Raw genomic sequence first — 26,438 nt, 5'->3', positions numbered from 1 at the left:
ATTCCCACATGCTGATCGCCAGTCTGCACAGAGGAGGGGATCTGCTGCCTCCCTGCTTGTTGATGTAGTACATGCTGGTCGAGTTGTCTGTCTGGATGAGGACAACCTTGCCCTTGAGAAGTGGTAGGAATGCTCCGAGCGCTAGCCAGATGGCATTCAGCTCCAACCAATTGAAGCGAAATTCCTGCTCCTGTCGAGTCTAGGTGCCATAGACAGAGATCGTGCAGGGTGGCTCCCCAGCCCTCGAGCGAGGAGTCTGGTGATGGTGGCCTGCGGTGGGGGCAGCCGAAAGGGCTTGCCCATCCGTAGGTTGCAGTCCATGGACCACCAAGTTAGGTCCGGGTCGAGAGATGGAGGAAGGTTGATAGTCTCGGATTGCGAGCCTTGCTCCAGATTCCATGAGGCCGCGAAGTGCAGCTGAATCCTTCTCATTCTTAGTCTCGTGTGCGGCACGTCTAGCAGAACCGCCGCTAGTAGACCCAGAAGATGTTGGTACCACCATGCCGAGGTCACCTCTCTGCTGAGGAAGTGGGCAGAGGCCCTCTTGATGGCTGAGATCTTGTCTTCCGACAGGAAAACCCTCTCGGAGCACGTGTCCCAAATGAGTCCCAGGAATGTCGGAGTCTGCATAGGGAGCAGCTGTGACCTCAAGGTTGAGCGAGAAGCCTAGGTCGTGCAGTGTGTTCATAAGGGCATGAGACGAGTGGTGAACCGCTTCCGGAGATGTAGCCCTGACCAGCTAGTCGTCGAGGTATGGGTAGCTGTGGAGGCCCTGCGCTCTGAGGAGGGCCGCTAGAGCGTTCATGAGTCTGATAAAGACCCTGGGGTCGAGTTGAGGCCAAATGGAAGGACTTTGTATTGGAAATGGTAGCCCATGATTCTGAACCGTAGGAAAGAAGGATGGGGCTGCCAAATTGGGACATGTAGGTACGCGTCCTTCAGGTCCAGGGAGCACATCCAGTCTCCCTTCTCCAATGTCTCCGCTATAAAATCTGGCGTAACCATCTTGAATTTTTGCAGGCGTAAGGAGAGGTTGAGGGTGGAAAGGTCCAGCACAACTCACAGGCCCGCCTGGTTCTTCTTCTGAATGGCGAAAATCCTGGAGTAGAAGCCAAAGCCTCGCTGGAACTTCCTCCACTGCCTGGCTCTGTACGAGCGACCGGATCTCCACTAAAAGAGTTGCTGTCCTAACCTGTGGGAGTGGAAGGCTGGGATAGGAAGGCAGTACCCCCGTGGATACTAGTGAGAGGATCCAGGGTCCGCAAAATTCTGGTGCCAGAATTGTGCATGGAGGAAAAAGCCTGCCCCCCACCGGAGACACGTGGACCTGAAGGGGCTCGAGAGTTAGAGGGGGTAAGAACCCTCGAAGGCTGAGGAGGGGGACTGGAAAAAGCCCTTACTCCGCCCGCCCCCTTTTTGTTGTTTGCGCCGGTTCTGAGACGACGAGCAGTCCGGCTGCCTGGATCTGTGCTCCTGGAAGCCGCGGAACCCTCCATATGTACGACCCTACTCAGAGCACTGCTGAGATTGGGTGTACGATTTGGGCGTGGTCTTAGTAAAAATGGATAAAGACTTTGCCGTTTGTGAGCTGTTTTTCTTCTTGTCCAGCTCTTCATCCGAGGAGGAGAGGAAGAGGTCCCCCCCTGAACGGTAGATCTAGAATGCGCTCCTGGACATCCGGGTTGAACTTTGTTGCCCGGAGCCAGGCTGGTCTCCTCATGTCTGGGGCAATGAAGATGGCACGGCCTGAGGTATCGATATGCGCCAATGTGGATTCCATGAGGTCATGCGCCACGAGCTTAGCTTCAACTAGCCCCGCTTCAAAGCAAGATTGGCATTGGGTGGGGAGTTCCGGGAGGAAGTCTACAATTTCCTGCCATAACCGTTGGTTGGCGGCCGCCAGCATGGCATCTGCGTTGGCCTGACGCAGGTGCAAGGAGGCGTTGGCATAGATCTTCTTGCCGTACGCCTCCAAGATCTTCTCCTCCTTGTCTAGCAGCGCCGCTGAGGACGACTGAGGCTTGGAGTATAGTGATGCTGCAGCGATCACCGAGGAGTGTGCCTGAGGATGGGTCGAAAGCAAGAGTGTATCCCCTCATCTGCCTGTACTTGGCGTCCAGGCGTTAGTTAACTGGCTGGACTGAGTGGGGCTTGAGCCAACCCTTCTTGGCCAGGGAGACTACATTGGTTTGCAGTGGAATCACCATGTTGGCAGAGTGGCGTCTCGTGAGGACTTCAGCTAGAACCCTGTTCTTTTGCCTTAACCTCCATTTTCTTTGCCTAACTGAAACCTGGATCCTCCCTCATAACACTGCTGTCCCCGCTTCCTTAACCACCTCCTCTTCCTCCTTTACTCATACCCCACGCGCTACTGGCCCGTGGTGGAGGCGTTGGCCTCCTCTACCACCCCAAGTACATCTCCTCTTCCTCCTCACCATCTCTTCCTTCTTTCCCTATCTTTGAATTCCTCTACAAATCTTTCTCATCTCCCCACCCTATTTCTTTCCTGATCATATACCACCCCCCCTAGCCCTCTCTCTTCCTTCTATGAAGACCTGGATCAGCTCCTCTCGCTTAGCTCTTCCTCCCCCTCTCCTTTATCCATGCTTGGCGATTTCAATCTCCATCTCCATTTTCCCCTTCAACCCTTTCCCCTCATCTCTATCTTTTACTCCTACCTCCTTTTCCCTCTTCCTTCCTCCTCCACTCACTCCTCTGGCTCCACCATGGACCTCATCTCAATTCTTCCTACCCCTCTTTCCCTGTCTCTACTCTTTATCTCTGATCATGCCTTGCTCTCTTTCTCCCTTTCTCCTTTCCCACACTCTACCGCTCCTAACCCCTCCCCTCCAACCTACTCACGGCGGGATTTCCGCAACTTTGACCCCTCCCTCTTTATTGACATTTGCTCTTCTTTCCTTCCAGCTCTCCAAGACTTCTCCTTATTATCTGCGAATGATGCTCTATCCTCCCTCTCCTTCTGCTATATCCTCCTCCCTTGACCGACTCTACCCACTTTCTCTTTTCCGCCCAACCCGGAAACCCTCTCAACCTTGGCTTACTCCTCAACTCCTCTCTATGTGACGCTTTCTCCGTCGCTCAAAACTCCCTCAATTTCTAACAAAACCTCTTACTTCTCTTACCACGCACTCTGCGACTTGTCTTGCCTCTGCTAAATCCTCTTACTTCTCTAACCTACTCCACTCTCAAGCCACTCACCCTCGCCGTATCTTCCAAACTCTCTTGACGTCTCTCTCCCACCACTCCTGATCCCTCCTCCAATTCTACACTCTTCCCTTCCGATTTTGCCAACTTCTTTTCCTCTAAGATTCTTACCCTTCGTCAAAAAATCCACACCCTCTCTGATTTCACTTCTACCCCTTCCCCCATCCCTCATCCCTCATCCTGCATGTCCATCTTCTCTCCCGTCTCCCCTTCTGAAGTCTCCACCCTACTATCCAAAGCCCACCCCCACGTCTGCCCCATCTGACCCTCTCCCTTCCCATGCCTAAGATTTACCCTCTTCTTATCCCCTACCTCACCTCCTTCAACATCTGTCTCTCCTCAGCTACTTTTCCCTCTGCTTTCAAGCATGCTACGATCATCCCTATCCTGAAGAAACCTTCTGCTGATCCTCTTCTCACCTCTAACTTCAGACCATCTCTCTTCTCCCATTCCTCTCCAAGCTTCTCGAGCTCCTTGCCTACTCTCAGCTCTCATCCTTTGTCACTAACTCCTCTCTCCTACCACCCTATCTATCAGGCTTCCGTCCCAAACATTCCACAGAAACTCTCACCTCTATTCTCAACTGCCTTCTCGCTGCTCGCCTCACCAAACAATCCTCTATCCTTATTCTCCTCGACCTCTCTGCAGCCTTTGACACTGTCGATCATCCCCTCCTCATTCACACTCTTTCTTCCTTTGGCTTCAAAGGCTCTGTCCTCAACTGGCTATCCTCTTACCTCTCTTCCCGCTCCTTTACTGTCTCCTGGGGTGGCCGGTCCTCTCCTACCTATCCTCTTGAATACGGCATGCCCCAAGGGTCGGTACTTGGTCCTTTCCTCTTCTCTCTTTACACCTCCCTCATTGCCCCCGTTATCTCCTCGTTTGGCATCTCCCACCACTTCTATGCCGACGACACTCAACACTTTCTCTTTTTCTCCTCCTTCTCATCTGACCTTCACCAACAACTCTCCTTCTGCCTTACTGCCATTAAGAACTGGATCTCTTCCCGATTTCTCTCTCAAAACCGAAGTTGTATTCTTTCCCTCTCACTCTCTTCCCCCTCACTCTCCTCCCCCATTCATTCACTTTCCTCCCTCCAATCTTCCTATCTCTCTTCAAGCTTGTAACCTAGGGGTTTCTCTTTGACTCCTCTCCAAACAGATTTCCCTCACTTCCCGCATCTGTCGCTACCACCTCTACAATATTTGCAAAATCTGTCCTTCTCTCACTTTCCACGCTACTAAACTTTTAATCTCCTCCCTCATCTTCTCCCGCCTCTTCTACTGCTCTTCCCTACTCTTTGGACTTTCTACTTCTCATCTTGCCCCTCTTAAATCCGTCTACCACTCTGCTGTTCGTACCCTCTGTCTACTTACCACCCGTGACTCCGTCTCTACCTCTCTTTCTTCCCTTGGCTGGCTTCCTTTTCACGCCCAACTTAAATTTCAATTTCTCTGCCTTGTCTTCAAATCTCTCCATGGTCTTGCTCCCCCTTATATCTCCTCCCTGCTATCCTTCTATGCTCCCTCCCGTTCCCTTCGGTCCGCTGACCATTTCCTTCTCACTGTACCTCCCTCCCCTTGTGCCTCCTCCCGTTTCCGCTGCTTCCAACTCCTAGCACCTCTACACTGGAACTCCCTTCCTCTTGCTATCCGCTCTACCCTCACCTTCACCTCATTCCGCACTTCCCTTAAATCTCTCCTCCTCCATCCTCCTCCCTGAAACGCCTCCCCCTGCTTCTTCCCCCCTCCTTATTCTTTCCCCTATCTCCCTCCCTCTCCTGCCCCCCTCACCCTCCTCCTACCATTCTTCACCATTCCCCTCCTATCCACTCCCTCTCCCCTTCCCTACCTATCCCCTTCAGTTAATTGCTCTTTTCACTGTTTTGTTGATTGATTATTCATAATGTATCTGCTTCAACTGTTATATTGTTTGTTTATGTATTATGTTGTTCAACTGTACAGCGCTTTGGCGTAAGGCGCTTAATAAATCAATAAATACAAATACAAACCCCCTCTGCCGGCTGTTCGACCTCCGGTTGGGGGAGACCCAGGTACTCCGCCAGGCCAGCAAGACGTTCATGGAAGGCCCTGGTTGAGGATGGCGGGTCGGGATCCTCCTCCTCGTCCATATCCTGTGGATCTGGAGGATCTTGTGGAGGAGGAGGGGTAGATGGCGCCGGAGGCTGGGGTACAGGGACCGCAGCCGGAGGCTGAAGAGGCGGCATAGGTTGCAGAGTTGGCTGTGGAGCCGCAGGAGGCGGCTGCACAGGGGCCTGGGGGCCTGATGAAGGCGTCTGGTGCCTCTAGCATGGTGGGGAGGACTTCCCTGACTGCGTCTTTGATGAGAACCCCCATCTGAGGAGACCTCACGAGGCTGAGAAACTTCTCGAAGAGCACTTCCTCACTGGCCAAAGAGGTGGCAGGGGGTACCGAAAGGGTAGCGGGGGGGCTGCTGGAGCCGCTGCGTACCCAGTCCATATGGACCCAAAATAAAGTTGCCCTGTGCAAATGAAGGGTAGACTGTAGGCCACGTACATGGTTGAGGCCAGTCCCACCTCAACACTCCTTCGCCGAATTCGTCGAATCGCGTCGGACGGGTGCCCGTTTCTGGCGCGGTGGCCATTTTGTCGAGCTGCCTGCCACGTGCCTGCGACGTGTTGCTCTGCCCACTGGGCATGGCCTGGTCCAAGACTCTGATGTGTGGATAACGAGGCCTGCCCTGCTCCTTGGGGCTCGGTCTAGTAGGTGGGACACCTTAGAACCAGGGGTCGGTAGAGCTGTGTTTAGGCATCCCCTCGGACGTACTGCCAGTAACAGGGTGTGGCCCCTTTGGACGTTTTGCCGGTAATAGGGCGTATCCTCGTTGCCATTGTGCCTGTAACAGAGCGTAGCCCCTCGGGTGTAGACCCGGTACAAGAACCCTCCAGTCCCTCGACGCTGCGCCTGGGAGGAACCGAGGACGCCTCAACCTGAAGGCCGGTAGCTGTAGCAGCCTCGGGGCACGTGCCAGTAGAAGGACCCGGCCAGTCCCTCCCACGCGGAAGAGTCACTGGGAAGGAGTTTCCATTGCGGAGTGTGCTAGAAAATATTGGCCCTACCTTGGGCCTGGTTCGATGCTTCATGATGTTCTTAGGATCCTCTGGAGGCGACCTCTGGAAGAGCTCCCTCCACCCAGATAGTCTGTTCTTCAGCGCCTTCGAGAACAGCGAGTCACACGCCGAACATGATTGCCAACCGTGGTCTGAGCCAAGGCAACGCAGGTAGAGGGCATGGGGGTCTGAAGTTGGGAAGAGCCCGTTGCAGGATGGACACCTGCTGAACCCTGTGGAAGTCAACATGCGCTGGGGAGGAGCGTGACGCCTGAGGACCGAGTACCAGAATGACATAGAAGACAAAAAAAGACAAAGAAGAAAGTATCCGCGCGTGGAATTACATGGCCTTAGCCAAACCCAGGAGCACTGCTGAATTCGGCCCGTTGCCGTTGATGCGGAAAAGGGGACTGAGGTGTGGCACCGGAGGGCGAAGTGAGGGCAGCGCATGCTCCCTGGGCCGCGCCCCTGTGTGCCTCTAAATTTAAAGGGGAAGAAGGTTTTTTCTGGTGAAAAAGGTTCCGCCTCCAGTCCCTTGGAAGGGACGCCCATACAGTATGGAGGAAAGGGGACAGGAGATAAGAGTAAGGAGCAATTTCAGCCACCTCGCACCGAGGATCAGAATCTGACCCCGCCGAGATTGGCGACGCTCCCCAAGAAGAGGAGACCAAATGCAAGGGATGGGAGCAAGGTGGAGGGAACTGGAGACTAAAGGCGTCCATAGCGGCTGCAGTGGATTGGGCCCCGACCCTTTAAAATCAAAAGATGGTTGCGGGCGTTGCTTAGTTGCCACGCCTGCCCTGGCTGCACCACCTATGCACAAAGCTGCTCAACAGCACTGGGCAAAAGCCGGCACCTATATACACCATGAAGGTTCTTCAAGGATGGCCCCGAATTTAATAAGCAGAAGGGATATCAACGCCTCAAGCACTCTCCTGGGGCGCCTTAAATAAAAAGACGCCAGCCATGCTAATGGTCTGTTACAGGCTGTATCAAGGATACTACATTCTTGGTATGTTTCCAACATGAGTGCCTTTCTTTGAGATTCCGGCAAGAACGCTAAGGAGACGGCCGAAGCGAAGGTAGGTCTTTTCTCCACGACCACCTGGCTACTGCAATGAAAAGGTTGAGTTGTCTTCTGGAACCCGCTTCGACTGTTCTGAGTGGCAGGCTTAACCCTGCCATCAAGGACAGAAATGCCATTAGGGCCTTTCGATGGCTTTGGGCATGTAGACAACTTTCAGAACAGTCCTTGGAAGTGAGGAGACTGGAACCTTTATGGTGGTGTGCAAGGGGAGCGCAGGGCATATAAATCTTTCATGCCTAAGGGAAGGGGGAAGGAGACCCTGGCACACGAGAGACAGACATGCCAAGGGGAGGATGGTCCACTGACTAGATGTTGGCAGCTGGATAAACCCAAACTGCAGACACAGATTTCACCGCCAGGTGTGGCAGCAAAAACTGAGAACCAGTCGCAAGATCCAATGGCGGTAAACAAAGAGGACCTGGTACAATGTCCGACAGACTTCCAAATGAAGATCACATCGTCGTTCCAGTTGCAATTTGCAACTTTAATATCCAAACTGAAAAGCTCAATGCAGGAGTTGAGGTGAGCTTGAGAAGCTAAGCAAAAGGGTGGACAATAATGAGAGGGATCTCTGCGAGACCTCACAGAAGATTTAAGGAAGACAGATGGGGACCTATAACGCCTGTCCTGGCTGTCGCATAATCTGCACCTGCAGTGTGAGGATCTTGAAAACCAGTTGCGCTGCTCAAACATATGCCTCAAAAATGTCCCAGAAGAGGTTTTGGATAAAGATCTTAAGGCGACTGTGCAACACTTCACAGATTTGCTTTGGACGTCCCTCTGGAAAGGTTGCATCTTGACAGACTACATTCTCCCATCAGCCTCAACCAACTTTTTGAGGACAGATTTCCAGGTTTCATTAAATAGTTCTCCCAACCCATCAGTTTGTGGGTGATACACCGAAGTTCTGAGGGTTTTGATCTGTAGAACCTTTTACTTCGGCCATAAGCCGGCTCATGAAAATGGTTCACTGGTCAGTTAAGATTTCTTTAGGAAAACCTACTCGGGGCAAGAAAGGAAGATGATGTTTGAGGATTTGTTAAGTAGTGTTAGACCTAATAGGGAAAGCATCGGGATATCTGCTGGCATAATCTACTATTACTAAGATATATCTGTGTCCTAGTTTGGAGGGTTTCAGAGGGCCAACAATGTCCATTCCTATTCTTGAAAAGGGAATGTCGATAATTTGAAGTGGCTGTAAAGAGTGGAAGGATCAGAATGACATTTTTAACCTCTGTATATACCCCTAGCCAGTAAAAGCGATTAAGTATCTGCGTCTGTGACTTAGCAGTCCCTAAATGTCCAGCTGTAAGGCGGGCATGCTAACACTGGATCATTACGCTGTGCAAAGGCTAAATCAGGGATGATTTTGGTGTCAATTTCACTGGTGGAAATATTTCTCACTTCAGGGTTAAATGCTGGTTCTACATCTGCCTCCCCAAAACCTTTGGTTCCCTCTCACCATCTTGTACTACTATTTTGGGGAACAGGGCTTTTTCCATAATATATTGAGCCACTTTGTTCCCGGGTTTAATATGATAGAAATGTTCACCATTATTTTGTGACAGTATTTTGACATCCCCTCTAAAATCTGGGTCTCTTAAACCTTCCATTAAATCTAGGCCAAATTTCCATGCTAGACCTAATTTAGGTCAACTTGATGTAAGTCCCTGGAGGAGGAAATCGGTACAAAGTGTGCTGGTATCAATTGTCTTTCACAGGATCTAGGACGACTTCCCTGCTACTGGAGAGATGATTAAATCCTATGTATTCCGTAGTGGGAACGAAGGGAGAACTAGCACGCTCACTAAGTTTAGTAAAAGGAAGGGTCCCCCAGTTTGTATCAACTAGGTCAGACCCCACTCCTGACACCATATGCAAGGGTGCAGAAGTAAGGCTCGGACACAATGGTGGCATATTTTTGGAAATAAACTTTGATTAATCAAGAATGAGGGGGATTCCATGCCTCAAAGAAAACTAGTGTAGCTGTCAGAAAGTCCAAAACTAAAAGGTCCGTCAAAAGCCTAGGTCTGTCTCAAATACTAATAACTCACACCAAATATGCAAGGATGATCTCTTCCTCAAAGTAAAGTGTTCTTAGTAGTTCGAACTTACAGAAAGGTGCCCAGTTTCCTGGGTAATTAAGATGAAGAAATAAATAATGTTCACAAATGTAAAGCTTCAAGACTAGAGTCGGGCTCCTTTCCCCTAGATGACTTTTTATCAGTTTTCATTGTTATGGTCTCCTAAGAACTTTTTTATCCAGTTAGGTCAATGTCACTAGGTGATTCAACAAGACTAGATTTCTGATATTCACGGTTCTTTATCCTGCCAACTTGATACAGTTTGATATCAAGTGTAGGATTCCAACCATCAGTCCCGGGGTCCTTGACCCTCTCAATTCTCTCATGTGGTGGCATGTCCCAGACCTGCAAGATAGCTTTGTTCACTCTCCTACCAAGCTAGTGTCCTCTCATCGTCTTTTCTCTCATAGGGTCCCAGGTCCTCTTATTCTTTGTTACATTAGGCTCTTGCCTTTCACATGGGTGTGGGTCCAAGACTCTCAGCTCTTTATCAGATTCATTTGGTTCACTCTCCTACAAAACATACAATTCCTCCGTCTTGCTTATTCTCTGGGTATTGTTTTTGTTTGGTTCACTCTCCTGTCAAACATATCATTCCATTATCTAGGGGGTTTCTCAGGCTCCCCAACCTTCTTATACCTAGTTTCCGTATGAGTGCGGGTCCCAGACTCGCAATGACACTTCAGGGTCCCAGACCCTCCTTCTCTAACAATTGTATTCACCCACTTGCTTTCTCAGAACTTCACCGCCTCTTGGGTAATCGGTGTACCCGTTTCCTTCTTCACGGTAGTTAGCAGCGTTTCCTCGACAGCTGCGTTGCTCTTCAGGTGAACAGCGGTATTTGTGTTAGGACAGTTGTTCTGAAGTACAACTAAGGGCTTAGTAAAACCATACAACAGAGGCAGTACAAAACTCCACTCTTAATATAAGGTTATACCACCTTCAGCATTTGGTAGCATAGACAGAGCAGCCAGGCGTATTTTATGGGGGAGAGAAGGCTGTAGGAAAGTACAAGGAACCTGTAGTATATCAAAGGCTCAAGAGAAAAGCTTAAAACCAAAAGTATTATAGACAAATAAAGGTTTATTATAAATACAGTTAGGCCCATTTATGTATAAACCTTTTTCAGAATAACAGTAATTCTAGGGAAGTCAGACCTTATCAAACACATTTAGTATAGGACATGGGGAGTAAAAACGTAAGGTACTTTCAGTAATACAAGGGTAGTAGACCCTGTCAGTCATGCAGTGACACTCAGTTAAGAAATCACTTCGTAAACCAACCTGCAAGTATACTTTTCTGAATAATTGACCCATTCAAGGAACAGTAGAAACCTATAACCACATTCAGGATAACACACAGTTATACTAGGTGAGTAGAACCATTTGGTGTAATATACAATTACAGTTGTTTTGCAGCTCAGTGGAACACAGAATAAGGCAAGTAATAACTTTCCAACTTATTTTAGGATTGCCCAAGTTAAGTAAAACCCATATACATTTTAAAGGAGCCATCAGCAACTTAAAGGTACGTATAAACCTAAGACTGTTTTAGCATCTGTATAAAACAGACCAGGGAAGGCAAACCACAATGTTACACTTTAAGAATGACAATATTATTCCTGGTAGGTAAAACCCAAGGCAGATTTGGTTTAGACAGGCTACACAGCAGGTCAGGGTAAGCAAGACCCAGTTTGTGAACTTGCACACTAATATTCTGAAAGAAATAGATAAGTGAAGCAAACAGCATTACTTTTGAGAAGAGCAGAACCAATTCACAAGTGAGTAAAACAACTTCAGATATACTTTTCAGAACAGCACAACACACATTCAAGGTAAGTAAGAACTTTTATAAGTGTTCACTCTCAGAGTTACAGTCACCAACTAACACTTTCACAAGTAAGTATCTTTTAAAAACGTGTTTATACTTTTCAAGGCAGAATCCTTTTCTTATCCAGTCCTTCCTGTAAGGAAGGCATGGTATTGGGGTAAGACAGACAAGTGACCACAGTTCAAAGGTGTTTATTGAACTTTATCAAGGGTGTGATAAATACCTATTCAAACCTAGATCTAACATGGTACCAAGCTACGACCATCAAATAATAATGCAGTGGAGTCTCGTCTAAATAAAAGGGCGCATACTAAAAAAAAAAAACTATCGCCAATCCTTACCGCTAATTTACAAATAGTGTGGGGACATGTTCATGAAAAAGAAAGAAGTGTTCACAAAATGATAACTCAGGCTGTTAGCCTCTCTTCCTAACGTTTTCAGCACGGGACAAGGCAGTTCATTCGAGCATAGCACACTCTTGGGCATCTTCAGCCCACGTACACAGTTCCATTACAATCATCAGGGCCGCCCATGCCCAAAATCATTTAATTTATCAAAAGTCCTATCAAAAGAGGGCCTGGTGTATAAAACAAACAAAAGGTTCCTTTCCAAATACTCACATAGGGCGATTCACGCTTCACCTTGGATACCCCTCTTCCGGGCTTATATCCTTTTCTACAATGCTTACAGAATATCTTTTCCTCGGGTGACTCACGGTTCACCTCGGATCCCCCTCAGCAGGGCTCAGATCCCTTTTACACAATTAGTCTCCCTCAGCCGGGCTCGGACCAGTTACAGTTCTTATTAGCTATCGAAGACTTTTGAATGTGCACAGTGGTTACACTTGACCTGTTGCAGGACCACCTCGATTTTTACAGTTTTACACTCTCAGTTGGATGCCAACAGAGTCCTTCGAATGAGTACCCATGTGGCGCTGGACCACTATGTATATGGCATCTACCTTGGTTTCAAATGTGCAGTCACTCCTTGGATGTTAATCACATATGCCTCACACACTGTTCTTTGCACATTTCTTCATACAATGTTGCCGCTTGCATCCTTGGTTCTAACACAGACCGGTGTGCCATCAGTCCCCCCGACTCAACGCCTGTGCTGACTTTACTGGCGCTGCTTTGTTGAAAGGACAGTACCACAGCATCAATGGCTCCTCCCCGCCTCAGCTATCGATGCAAGAGAGCCCTGGGTACATGCGACACACAATTCACCTTTCTTCAGCTTTAATTCCCAGTCTTACGTTTCTTACTCTCGAGGGCTCATGAAAGTAGCGGTTTCCCTTCTCTGAGAAGGCCAAGGGAGATGCCCTCCTCGCAACCCTTCCTAGCCTTGCAGCCTTTCTCCTTGTGTTAAACTGCCATCTCGGAACAACTGCTTCTTCGTGCGTTTTGCCTTGCTCAGAGTGTGCTTTTGTGCTCCGCCTTTTATCTGTGTGGGGTAGTCTAATGGAAGTCAGGTGTGTGCAATTATCAGTAATTTCCTGACCCTTGTGTTGGGACAGGTCAGGTTTACGGCTCTGGTGTTAGTCTGTTGTTGCTCACAAGGAACTGTCCATTAGAAAGTGTTAGTGTCGGGAAAGGGGCAGGGTTTGAGCTTGTAGGTATGCTACCTGGTAGAATGGGAAAAAGGTGTTACAGGGAAGGGGATACCATGTTTCACCCTCAAGTGTCCCACTCCCCAACACCCCTCATCCAGGTGATCCTCCCGCACTGGTCCACCTCCAGGAACTGGTTCTAGTAGCGATGGCCCTGTCCTGGCCACCTGGATGACAGATCCCCGGGGACTAGCAGGTGAGCCACCTTCAGATTTCTCACATTCCCTAGTTTATTGCATGAGTTTTCTCAGAGGCAGAAGAGGGACCCTAGTGGTCTATGTGCCAGCTGAAGGCAGAGTGAGAGAGTTCAGATGCATGCAGAGTTCCTGAGGTAGTCTCTTCAAACAAGTATGTATTTCACGTTAGAGTTAGTAAGGGTCCAGGGACTTCAAAGAAGACACCCTAGGAGGATTCCAGCAGTGGGCCTGGGCGAACTGGATGAAAGAACTCCCCATCACAGAAAACAGCCCAAAGGCTTTACAGAAATCTCCCAAGCTTAAGGTAAGTAAATACCCTAGAACAGAAGATTTGCAGCAGGAAGTTGTCAGGATTTGCAGCCAAAGACCTGGTCAAGTAGACGGAAGACAGGACTCTGGAAGGGTTTTTGCAGCAGAGATCAATGGAGAAGGCTCCAGGCAAGAGTTTCTTCAAAGCTGGATGCAGCTCTATGGTTTTGACGCCCTTTTCAGGAGCAAGGAGAAGACAGAATATTGCCGGTTGGATTCTAGTCTCTAATCTGGTCCAGCACTCTGATGAGGGGACTCCAAGGACTTAAATCATGTCACTGGAGAGCCAGGAGGAAGTCATCAAAGTTTCAGCTCGATTCGCAAGACCCTGCACAGCCCAATGGCTCAACGTCCCAGATTATTGGGGTATTGCAGCCCTGCAAGGTCGCAGCACGATGTGGGATGGCTCATAATACAGGTCTTTTTGAGTCTAGTGGATCCCACCAGTTTCTGGGTCGTTTTCGGGGTCCGCAGGTCATTTGGAAGGAAGGGCTACGCAGGCTCTGGGTTACAAGGCAGGCTCTCTGGTCGCTGGAAATAATCTTAGCATGTTTTCTTCAGCTTTCTCTTCGGATTCAGCACCAGTGATCGACGTCAGCAGCTGCCAGGCTCAGAGTTTTTAATCAGTAACTACAGCACAACTTCTGCATTCTCTCCCTGCATTTTACAGCAAGGGGTGGACTAGCTGGCCATTCAGGACAGCCAGCCACACACTGGGAGTAGTTTCCTTTCAGGCCAGGTGGAAGTCAAAGGCTGTAGAGTTGTGGACTCCTCTCTCACTTCCTACCTTTCCAGACACTCTGGAGCCACGGCCGGGAATCTAAAGGATTTCCACCGACGAAAAGTTTCCTGGAGGTCGTTCCCGCCTATAATGGCAGGGGAAGCCCTCAGAAAGAGCAAGCACACATGAAATGGCAAAAAAGGAGCCCACCATTTTAGAACAATGGTGGCTCTTCTGTGCATTACTGAGGATGAATTAACAGCCTGCTAGTAATAAAGACTAAAAGTCCTAAAGGTAAAACCACTACCACCAGCCATTCATGTAAAACTCACAATTGTAACTAAATATTACCAGGTAAGTAAGAAAGGAGATGCACTGTATTCCTCAAGCACTCTACATAAGGTGGGGTGTCCTGGCTCACTTATACAAAATGTAAAGATTACCCTTCACCTAGGGACATGGTAATAGTTACCAAGTCCAAGCAAAAATGTCTGGGGTTGCCAAAGGTCAGGAAGCTTTATCATAGATATGAAAATCCTACCCAACAGTCTGCAACGGTTCTGCAGGCATCTCTCTGCCCAGCTGAACGTCCTGCCTTGCCAGAGCCCGGGATGCCCAGAGGTATATGCGGCAGTTGTTCGAACTCCTTTCGAACTCCTGCGCTGGTTTGTATTCTTTCAGGCCAAGGGGATCTCATGAGAAGATAGACCACTCACTATGCTTCTCCAGAGTGATCCTCGGACGCCAGATCATCTTCCTCTTCACAGTGCGTAGTTTAAAATCTGATGTAAGGCATTTGGTATTCTGTTGCATTTCAGATTTTGTCAAGTATATTAAAAGGGACTGATTTGGCAACAGTGCACATTGGCACAATCTACAGGGGGGGGGTTGATATTGGAGAAGGGGTTGGGTGCACTAAGTGAGGGGCATAGCATGTTCCCTGAGAATAGTCGTCCCCAATTCCATAAAGGACTTCCTTCCCCATGTGATCCTCCCTCAGTCAACCACTGCCAGGAGACTATTTTACTGTGGACACACCGCACAGGCCCCATGGGAAAGGTTTCTCCCTAGGAGAGAAGGGACAACATGCTCAGATTTGTCACAAAAGGCATATGTCAGGGACTGCTATATGCCAAGGTACATACATGGTTTTGCAGCGCTACCATGAATGGGAAGATAGTACAAGAACGGCAGCACCTTTCAGGTACCTATACCTGGCCTGTGCAAAAGCCAAACTGGTTGGCAATGCCAATACTGATTTAAAAGAGTCCCTACTTACAACGGCCACTGCCTTTGGGCCATTGCTCAGTCGAAATTATACAAATGGCATTTCCAATTTAATTTCGAAAAAAATTACACATTTCAGGAATTAAAGATCACAGAAAATTACAAAGCTTACCTGCTTTGGCTGTCTTTGAGCAATATGTACTTTTAACCATCTTTCGACTTCCTCAATTTTCTTCTTATGTACAGCAAGCTCTCCCTAAAAACAGAGTTGAATTATTGAGAACACCTTCAATTACATGCTTGAGCTCCTTTCTATTTCAGTTTCATTCAAGCACCCACCCTTTCTCACTTACCTAGGGAGTAAAAATGTCAGTCAGATGAAACCCTTGTTAAATGCATGAAGTAGTAGGTTCTAGTAGTCGATACATATATTTGTTAGTAAACATAGCAACACAGTTTATTTCAATAGACAAATGCCTTCGAAAATGTATGGATGCTGCTATGGATCAGGTGGAATAAACATAGTCGCTTTCTTGAAATACATAGTGTGACACACAAATTCCATAACACGAGTCAACAACATATTGTTCGGGCCCTGGACTGGCGCTGATTGAGTAGGACATGTGGCCTAAGTGGCTCCCACCAGAAAAACCTATTGTTTAGAGTTCACAGCAATGTAGTAGTTTTTGGAAAGGCCTGGGGGGTGGGGTGTGGGGCAAAATGAATTTCTGGTCCTATGAAGCTCGAGAGTGTGTTATTACACCGCCTGGCTGAAGAGCCTTGAAATTTAATTTTCAACACTTTCTGAAGCAGTCATTTGCTCTACAAGACATTTCACTCGCAAAGGAATCTACCCACTAAAAGAAAGTCAAAGGGCCTCATTACAAGTGAGGCTGAACGGGTTAACGGGACCCGCTAAAGGAGGCGGACCCGTTAAACCCTTTCCGCCTCATTACAAGCTCCCCTCGCGGGACCCGGTAATTAACGCCTGGTCAAACCAGGCGTGCTTACCGGGTCCCGCGAGGGGAACAGGGAGCAAACAACGGGCCGCTCGTAATCGGCTCGCTGTTTGCTCCCTCCCCCATTCCCATTTCAGCCCTATTGGGGCTGAAATGGGAATGGGGAAGGTCCGGGCCCGGGTTCCTGGAGGGAGGAATTACCGGGCCCTCCGAACTCGGAATGGCCCGGTAATTCCCCATTCTGGGGACCCGGACCCGATTTCGGCGGCAGCCATGCCGCCAATAGTGGCATGGCTACCGCCAAAATCGTAATGAGGCCCAAAGTCTTTGCATAATCCTACTACATCAAGAGGAAATATAGTAAATTCTTGAAAAAGTTCTTGAACTAAAAGCAGTCACTACAAACACGAACATGTTTATTGCTGCGGTTTGGTTAAATGTCTCCAATTGTTCCTGGAATCTTTTGCGGGACCGATTGTGTCTAATGCACAACATAAGCACTGGTAAGTCTCCTCCTAAAAACCCTGAATACTTACCTTCCCTTAGTTTTAAATACCGGCAGTAACAATTGGCAATAACTAAGTAATCCTTTTACAGGTTTAACTAGACACTACTTTTGCGAGTGACATGGCATTTTTGTATTGCAATCTGCTGATATTTAAAAGGGAAGTTCTCACAGAAATTGGATTGGCCCAATGGATAGTGCATGCATTTTATAGCATAGTTTAGATTGATCCGCAAAAGATTTCCTATGCGTCTTCCTCGATTTTCTCCCATTTACACATGCAAAACTCACAGGTTGCAAGCCGCCATCTTTGTGATAATTTTATCAGTTGATCCATCCCCCTAAATTCAAGTGCCCTTGCAGAAGTAAATCATGAGACTGCCTCTAAAGCAGACATCATTAGAAGCTTATGCTGCTTGTCAAAACACCAGTGCACTTCTCAGGTCTCCCATCCCCAAACCAACCAAAGCGGAGCCTGCTTATCTTCTCAGGGCAGCAGGTTCAGGCCCATCCAGTCTGTGATGCCAAATACAGTCAGTGCTTCATCCTAGCACTCTGAATGCTACTAATCATTTGCCTACCCTGCCTCGTGAAGCTAAATAAAGTATAATGTGATTAAGAGCCCTGCCAGCTTTGTGTCTCTCCCCCAGGTCCAACCGTCCTTCCTCTCTCCGTGTTCATTCCTGGAACCCTCCAACACATCAGAAGTCTCGTGCATGCAGCCAGCTCAAGAAAAAGCGAGACAGGTCCAGACCTTCAATGACTCTCAGTGCTGTCGTGGGATGCTTGTCAAATTCAGAGATGTTGCTCACTCGCCTTAAAACAATGGAAAACTCCCTGGCAAGTTGGGCTTCTGCACCAGCTCATGAAGGGATGCCCATTTACATTTTAATGGGCTGCATTTTCTGCAAATTCTTCACTTCCAAGTTTAGTGGAATTTAAGGAGTGGGTAATGTGACTGGGTCATGACCATGTCAAGGGGACTTGGGGCAGGGGGCGGCATTGAGACTGGGACCTCTCTCTCCCTTTTCCAGGAGGAAGCTCACCAGAACAGAGGCCTGAGCCAGCCCTGTCCCAGATTCGTGATCTGGGAGTGGGGGGCAGTCCCTGAATTCCCTTTATGTGCCACAAATGTTACTACTGGTACCACTTACTATCTCCAAAACCTCCCAGTTAATTTTCCCATCAGGTTTCTTCAATTCCATTGCCAATCTCCTAATACAATAGCAAACATTTAAAGGACCGAATGGAGCCAGGATGGTGGAATCAAGCACCACCAAAGAAAGAGATAAAGATCTCCATATAAAACCGAAATGAGACATCCAAAGGCCAACCCGACCATCCCAGATGGAATCCAGGTGAATAGCAGACCAGTGCCACATATTGGGAGTGAGGAGAGATTGCAGGGGGAGAGGAGGAACATGCGAACTCTGCTCAAACAAAATGGACATCAAAACTCACCAACACCGTGGGGAGGCCACCAGAAGACCGAGCAGCCAGAAATCCTGGATGCTACCCCACCAGAGATGGTTTTTAAAAAAACAGTGCTAGTAAAAGGGGGTGGGCTCAGAGGAACAAGTTACTCTCTTACCTGGTAACGTTCTTTCGATGGGATGGTCCAACGACATATTCCATATCTATGACAGTAATCACCACAGCTGTGCTGCTTCGGATAATCGTTCGCCGTCTGCGTCCTGCGTCGATGAAGTCGATACGCCGTCCTCTAGGACCTCCTCCGACGCCCGATCACCAGATGTTATAAGTAGGACGCAGGACGCCCGCAGCCTCAGTTGTACTTTTCTCCCCAGAACGTGTGGCACCAATCGTCTGCCAGTATGACCACAGAAAGCCTTGCGGAAACGTAAGCTGCAATCGCATAAGAAATTCTGTAGCGGGGAAGGCAGGGAGGGCGCGATATGGAATACGTCGTCAGACCATCCCATCGAAAAAATGTTACCAGGTAAGAGAGTAACTTGTCTTCGAGGGGATTGGGTCCTCCGACGTATTCCATATCCATGACAGACTCCCAAAGCAGTACCAACGTAAGGAGGTGGGAAAAGAATTTTGCAAAAGAAATTTAGAATGCCCAATCAAATTGCAGAGCAAAGGACCGCCTTGCCAAAGGCCATATCCTGCCCACGGATGGAATCGAGGGAGTAGTGACGTACAAAAGTATGGACCGAAGCCCAGGTGGCTGCGTCACAGATGTTACAAATTGGAAAACCCCTCTGTAGGGCAGTAGAGGCAGCCATACCCCTGGTAGAATGGGCCCACAAGCCGACCGGTGGGTCCTTACCCGCCAAGCGGTAACGCTCAGAAATAGCCAAAATAATCCAGCGAGACAAAGTCTGCTTAGTCACAGCTTGTCCCAAACGCTTACCAGCGTAACCAATGAAGAGTTGATCGTCCACTCTGACCCGGAACATGCATGAAATATAAAAGCTTAAAGCTCTCCTAGGATCAAGCCTATGGAGCCGCTCCTCTTCCTTACCAGGATGTAGAGGAGGATGAAATGCCGGAAGAACAACCTTCTGGCCTAAATGAAATTCCGACACCACCTTCGGAAGAAAGGAAGGACGAACTCTAAGGACAACCCTGTCCTTATGAAATATAGTGAAGGGTGGCTTAACTGAAAGTGCCTGTAACTCACTCACTCACTCTTCGAGCGGAAGTGACCGCAACCAAAAATACAATTTTAAGAGTTAACAGTCTCAAAGGGCATGAATGCAAAGGTTCAAACGGAGCACCCATCAGAAACTTGAGAACAAGGTCCAAATCCCAACCGGGCACCTGGAAAGGTGGCGGAGGGAACACATTAGTGAGCCCTTTCAGAAACTGAGAAATTAAAGGAATTTTAAAATGGGAACACTCTTCAGACGAGCGCTTAAATATGGACAGCGCCGCCAGGTAACCTTTAACGGTACCCACTTGCAAGCCCCTGTGGGCCAAAGAAAGCAAAAAAGACAGAACCATGGGAATGTCACATGCAAAAGGATCCACATTCTTAACCCTGCACCAGTTGCAAAACTTACACCAATGGCAACGGTACAGGGACTTTGTTGCTGGCCGTCTGGCCGAGAGCAACACCACCATCACGTCTTCAGGGAGGTCCCAATCCTTATACCTCAACCTTTCAGAAACCAAGCGTGAAGGTTGAGGGATCTGACCTCTGGATGGAGAACCTGACCCCCGTCCCATGAGAGCAGATCGTCTCGGTAGGGAAGACTACATGGTGGGCAGATGGACAAGTCGAGAAGGTCCGGGTACCACATCCTCCGGGGCCATGCCGGAGCAAGGAGGATCATCCGGGAACCGAACCTCCGTAACCTCCGCAGTACTTGCGGGATGACGGGGACTGGAGGAAACACATACAGCAGTGGGAATGACCACTCCATCACAAACGCGTCTGCTAAGGCTCCTTTTGGAGGAAATTCCCGCGAGCAGAACCTCTCGCACTTCCGGTTGACACTGGAGGGGAAGAGATCCACTTGAGGGGTCCCCAAAGGGCGAAGATCTCCAGGAGAATCTCCTGAGCCAACTCCCACTCATGAGAGATCGCGCTCTGCCTGCTCAGAGCGTCCGTCGTCTCGTTTTCGTCTCCGGCCAGATGAACTGCCGAGATCGAAACTTCCTGCTCGATTGCCCAGAACCAGAGCTACATTGCCTCCCTGCACAGAGGAAGTGACCCTGCCCCCCCTTTTTGTTGAGGTAGTGCATGGCCACCATGTTGTCCGTCAGGATTAGGACATTTTCCCCTCGCATAGTCGGCAGAAAAGCCTTCAGGGCTAGCCTGACGGCCCTCAGCTCCAATAGATTGATATGGACTCTACACTCTGACGGAGACCAACGACCGCCGACTGTCAACGCGTTGGCATGAGCTCACCATCCCGTGAGGGATGCGTCCGTCACAATCGTCACCTCCGGCCAGGGTAGCCAAAATGGAGCCCCTTTCATCAGATTGTCTTCGACGGCCCACCACACAAGTTCCTGGGCGACCGAGGACGGCACCTGAACAGGGACAGACATCCTGCCGGAGGATTGAGACCACTGGAGCTTGAGTGCCCATTGCAAAGATCTCATCCGCAACCTGGCCTCTGGCACCAGAAGAATGCAGGATGCCATTAGGCTGAGCAACCTCAAGAACTCAAACGCTGGGAGACTCTGGGCAAGCTGAAACTTGTGCACCATCTGCTGAATGTGATGAGCCCTCACCTGGGGAGGAAAACACTGCCCCAGGGACGTGTCTAGCACTGCTCCGATGTACTGGAGCCTCTGAGTTGGTGTCAAGTGTGACTTCTTTAAGTTGAGTGAGAAGCCCAGCTTGTGGAGGGAGTGGCAGGTGACTGACAGATGATCCAGGACTTGCTCGGGAGAGCACGCCCTGATCAACCAATCGTCCAGGTAGGGGTTGACGTGAATCCCCCCCCTTTCCTGAGATGCGCTGCCACCACTACCATGAGCTTGGTGAAGATCCTCGGGGCGGAGGTCAATCCGAACGGCAGGACCCGAAACTGAAAGTGCGAGTCGCCAACCGCGAACCTCAGGTACTTCTTGTGCTTGGGATGGATCGGCACATGAAAATAAGTGTCCTTGAGGTCGAGAGACACCAACCAGTCCTGAAGTTGAAGGGCCTGGAGGACTTGAGAGAGAGTAACCATCTTGAACTTGACCTTCCTGAGGAGTTTGTTCAAACCGCGCAAGTCCATGATGGGTCTCAATCCCCAGTCTTTCTTGGAAATCAAAAAATAAGGGGAATACCATCCCTTGTTCCTCTCCGCTACAGGCACCAGTTCTATGGTGTCTTTCTCTAGCAGGGATTGAATTTCCTGCGCAAGGAGCGGATCCGGACTCTTCAAAGAGAGATTCCCCGGTGGATTATCTTGAGGCCTCTGCCGGAAAGGAAGACAGTAGCCGTGGGCTATGATCTCCAGAACCCACACATCTGAAGTAATGGCACGCCCTTCTACAAGATTCTGCGCCAGCCTTGCCCCAACCAGGGAAGCATGGGCCTCATGACTGAGCGGAAGCGGCTGCGGCGTTGCCTGAGGGTAAAGAGACAACTGTCCGAGCGGCCTTCGCACCTCGAGTACCTTGTTTTCCAGGCTCTGGCACTCTTACGGTGGCCCCTTTGACTTGCAGCTCCTCTCACTTTACTAAAGGATGAGTAATAATGAAAGGAATCCCCCCCCTCCATTGCTGTCCCCTGGGACGAAAAGGCAGAGGTTGGCAGACTGCAGCGCCCAACGACTTCGCTGCAGCTTTGGAGGACTGCAACCTCTCAAGTCTCTCGTCAGCCTTAGTGCCAAAAAGATGTTCACCATCAAAGGGCATGTTAAGGAGCCTGGCTTGCACAACAGGAGCAAACCCCGACTTCCTCAACCACGCAAACCTGCGTATCACGGTGCTCGCCGCCATGGACCGGCTGACACAGTCTGCCATGTCCAAACCCGACTGAACGGACTCACACATGGCATCCTTGCCATCCTGAATAATAGCAAGAAAACCATCCCGTTCGTCCCCTTCGGGAATATGTTCAGCCGCTAAGGCAATACAGTTCCACAGAGTGTGCGTAAAACGAGACAAGGCACATACCGAGTTGGCTGCCTGAAGCGCCATACCCCCTAAAGAAAACACTTTCTTCGCCCAGCCATCAAAATGCTTGTTGTCCCTATCAGGAGGGATGGTAGGATAAGACGCCTGCTTAACTGGGGCCGTAGCCACCTGCACCACCAAACTCTCCGGAGTGGGGTGCGTGGTCAAGTAGCAAGGGTCACTACTTGCTGGGCGGTATTTTCACGGCAAAGACTTGCCCACTGTCGGGAGACTCTCCGGAGCAGTCCAAGCCGCTGCCACCCTTCTTTGCAGAGCCATATGGAATGGCAGTACCGGGTCAGTGGGTGGACCTTGATCAAGGATATCCGTAAGGTCATCCTGCACAAAATCAACTGGGGGCGCCGACCACCCCAAGTAGCCTGTGACCCTTGACATAGGGCGCCGGTACGATGACTCGGCATGGGTGCCAGGCTCAGGCCTACAGAACTCCGGAGAGGTGTCCAGACCACTGGTGTCATGCAGTGACTGACACAAGTCCTCAATCTGGCTATGACCAGAAAGAATCTCATCTGGTACCGTGTCCGGAACCAACCCATCTTCAGAACCCTCTTCCACCTTGGAAATATAATCTATAGGCTGGAAAGTGGGCATTGAATAGGGGAGAAAGACATGTTTTGCCTTGGCCAGAGCCTTTCTAGGGGATTCCCCCGTGCCCCGGGGTACCTCCGACACCACAGCCTCGAAAGGCATTGAGGGCGTCGACAACATCGACGGCTTCGACACAGGCCTCAAGGGCAGAGCCCCGAGCGTGTCCTTCGACAGCCTGGGCGCCTACGACTTCCTCGGAGGCAGAGACGCGAGAGAATCCGTCGACGACTTCGACGTCACCGGCGTCGAGGTCTTCTTCGAAAACTTCACAGGTGCACACGGGCTTGAGCGCGTCGAGGACTGGCACCTGGAACGGGCATGACTGGAATGATTCGCCTTGTCCGAGCGGGACCTCTCCCGCGAATTGTGCCAACCACCTGAGCCCGAAGGCGTACGAGCAGTGTCTCCAGTACGGTCACGACTGACCCCTCTCGGAGGCGCAGATGGACCGGAGCCCTGCGATTCAAGAATCGGCAACATTTTCTTCCCGAGGCAAGCCCACTCCTCCGGAGAGTAACGCTTGGTGGGATAAGAAACCCGCCGAAGGGCGGAGTCCTCGGATGAAGACGGGGAAGGCGACCGATGACGGCGCTTCCGGGAGTGCCTCGAAGAGGCAGAGGAGTGGCGGGACCCACTCTGGGACCAAGACCCCCTAGAGGTACGATGCAGAGAGTCGCCCCTCGAATCGTCTGTCGAAAGCCCGGTGGACCTCGCCTTCCGAGGCTTGGACACCTTACTGATCAACAGCTTCTTCTTATGTTCCCGCAAGGCCTTGGACGTAAGCAACTGGCAGTCGACACAATCATCCGTGTAGTGGGCCTGCCCGAGGCACCGGAGGCAGGCATCGTGCGAGTCCGTCACTGACATCTTGGACCCGCAGTCCCTACAATTCTTGGGGTGGAAGAAGAGAAAGACATCCCGATAATACTTTTACACAAAATGAACAGGTTCGAAGAACCGAAAGAACAGCAACTCCAAAGAGTCGAGGTGCACCGAGATCTCCGAAAACACGTTCACGGAAAGAATGGAACTGAGGCTACGGGCGTCGTGCATCCTACTTATAACATCTGGTGACGTCTGCCGTCGGAGGAGGTCCTCGAGGACGGCGTATCGACGTCATCAACGCAGGATAGAGGCCGAAAGATTTTCCAAAGGAGCTCAGTTGTGGTGATTACTGTCATAGATCTGGAATACGTCGGAGGACCCAATCCCCTCGAAAGGGCTTTTAAAGCTTCAGACCTGGGGGATCCAACTGCTAACGAAAAGACTACCACTGATTGGTTCACAGATTCAGGTGAGCGCTGCAGCCAATGGAAGGGAGAGGAAGCCACAGATCCGCCATATAAAAGCAGACAGCGGAAAGATAGAACGTTGATTGTTTGAGTGAGGTCACAGAAGGAGGTGAGGGAGGACCAAGAGACCAGACAGAGGGCGAACAGAGGAGCGGAGTGTTAGTGGCAGAGCTTAGCAGACATATGAATATGAGAGAGGTATCCGTTGTGTGTAGTGTATTGTAGGAATTGTGGGGTGGTGGTGAGAGTGAGAAAGAAAGATGGAGATAGTATGGGAGATAAGAGCAGGGAAGTGTGGATAGCAGTTTGTGAGAGAGGGAGTGCTAGGCGAGAGTGCGGGTAGTAGAGAGGGATGTAGGAGCAGGGTGTAGGAGAGAAATGGGGTGGAAATCGTGTAAGTGTAATGGAGGCTGAGCAGGGTACCATATTCCCAGGTTTGGTGAAGGGGATCAGTAGAAGTGCAATGGGAGTGGAAGGACGGAGTAGTAACATCAACGGGTGGAGGCGAGGACTAGAAGCAGCAAAGTTAGAAAGGTGAGACTAATAGTAGTGGGAAGGGGAGAGTAGTTGTGGAGAAGGAAGAGTAGTAATAGACGGGGGAGAGTGGTAGGGAGAAATGCAGTAACATTGGAGGGCGGATGTTGGTGGAAGGAGAGACTGAAGAGAAGGACATGGGGAGGAAAGAAGGTGGGTGGAATTGGATGGAGGAGAGTAGAGAGGACAAGGAGAGTAATAAATGGATCAAGGGACGAAACGGCACATATATACACCACCCTACTAGAACTAACCACTGATGGAGTAGAGACAGCAAGGAAGTTGATGGAGTTAGGGAGCCTGCCTTTAGAGAGAACACCATCAGCACAAGGCAGTAGCTTCACAGTAGGGGTTACCAAGCAGTAGCACTAATGGGAGTATACGGACACCTGGGCTAGGACAGGAATCCAACAGGAGGCGAGAGACAGAAGGCTGTGCCTAGGACTGCTCCCTCAAAACCCCTTTTTCATCCTGTAACTTTAATTTCAGCAATTGCCTGTCTGTTCTGAAATCTAATTTTTCAAGAACCAATCCCTACCATTGCAGTGATTGTCCATAAAATCCTTGAACTGAGAGTGGAACTCTCTGGTTGTAGGTCAAAGGATCTACAACCAAAGGATCGAATGGTCAAAGGGTCGACATCAAAGAACCGAAAACAAAAGGATCGAAAAAAAAAAAAAATGTGTTTAAATTTTGGTGGGGGGGCTCAACCCCTGTTTTTTATGGTGAAAACCACTTTTTTCCATAAACAAAACCCCCCAAAAAAATATAATAAAAAAAAAATGTGATCCTTTTGTTTTTGGTCCTTTGGTGGTGATCCTTTGACCATTCGACCCTTTGTAGTCGACCCTTTGACCGGACACCGGACTCTCTTATTCAGGCCTACATGATGAATCAATGGAATTCGTCCACTCTACCCAAAGGGGAGCCCCACTGTGTACGTTTATAGAGGTGAGCCCGCGCCGCATCACCCGGCCTAGGGAGGGGTTGGGGCAAACGGGAACTCACTGGGAGAGACTCCGTGAAGCTGTGAATACTGTAGCCAACCTGGGATGTTATAAAATGTCAGAATCTTAACCATCAAGTCTAGGACAAAGAAACACTTCAGATGATTTTGGCACACGGAAAAAGACCATGTCCCTTTTAAAGCAAGATATCCCATCCACTGTATAACGTGTACTCTACGAGCAACAAGGAGAGAGAGTGATGCACATACGCAGGCACATGAAGGTCCTGAGCTGCTTAACACCAGAGGAAAGAGACGCATATACGCAGGCATTGAAAGGCCCCCCGAGCTGCGTAGCACCTGAAATGAGAGACAGTGGAGTAAATAGAAGTGAGGAAACCCGCGAGTTTAAAACTTGCACTAAAGTGAATAAAAGGGACACCAAAGTCATGGCGAGTCCCAGGAACGCGAAGCCAACAGGGCAGGAGCCCAGGACAAGGTGGTGGCAAGACCACAAGGGCTCTGTCGTGGACAGCTGGTCCACAAACCATCACTGAGACCACCACAAGCGTAAAGCAGCAGGGCGTCCAATCAGTCATCGAGAGACCAAGACCCCGAGAG

General features: G+C 49.7%; 1 protein-coding gene across 3 annotated transcripts in view; it reads right to left on the bottom strand.

The window, feature by feature from the left end:
• RAD17 (RAD17 checkpoint clamp loader component) overlaps window positions 1–26,438 on the bottom strand; it is a 1,130,765-nt gene that overhangs the window by 948,794 nt on the left and 155,533 nt on the right. For all 3 annotated transcript variants that reach the window (XM_069627538.1, XM_069627537.1, XM_069627539.1), the window contains exon 4: window positions 15,553–15,636. In XM_069627538.1, the coding sequence (XP_069483639.1) occupies window positions 15,553–15,636 (84 nt within the window). The remainder of the gene's footprint in view (window positions 1–15,552; window positions 15,637–26,438) is intronic.

Source organism: Ambystoma mexicanum, chromosome 6p (genome assembly GCF_040938575.1).
Source record: "Ambystoma mexicanum isolate Mex_15411 chromosome 6p, UKY_AmexF1_1, whole genome shotgun sequence".
Lineage (NCBI taxonomy): Eukaryota > Metazoa > Chordata > Amphibia > Caudata > Ambystomatidae > Ambystoma > Ambystoma mexicanum.
The sequence above is the reverse complement of the archived record's forward strand: the minus strand, read 5'-3'. Positions and strand labels throughout refer to the sequence as shown.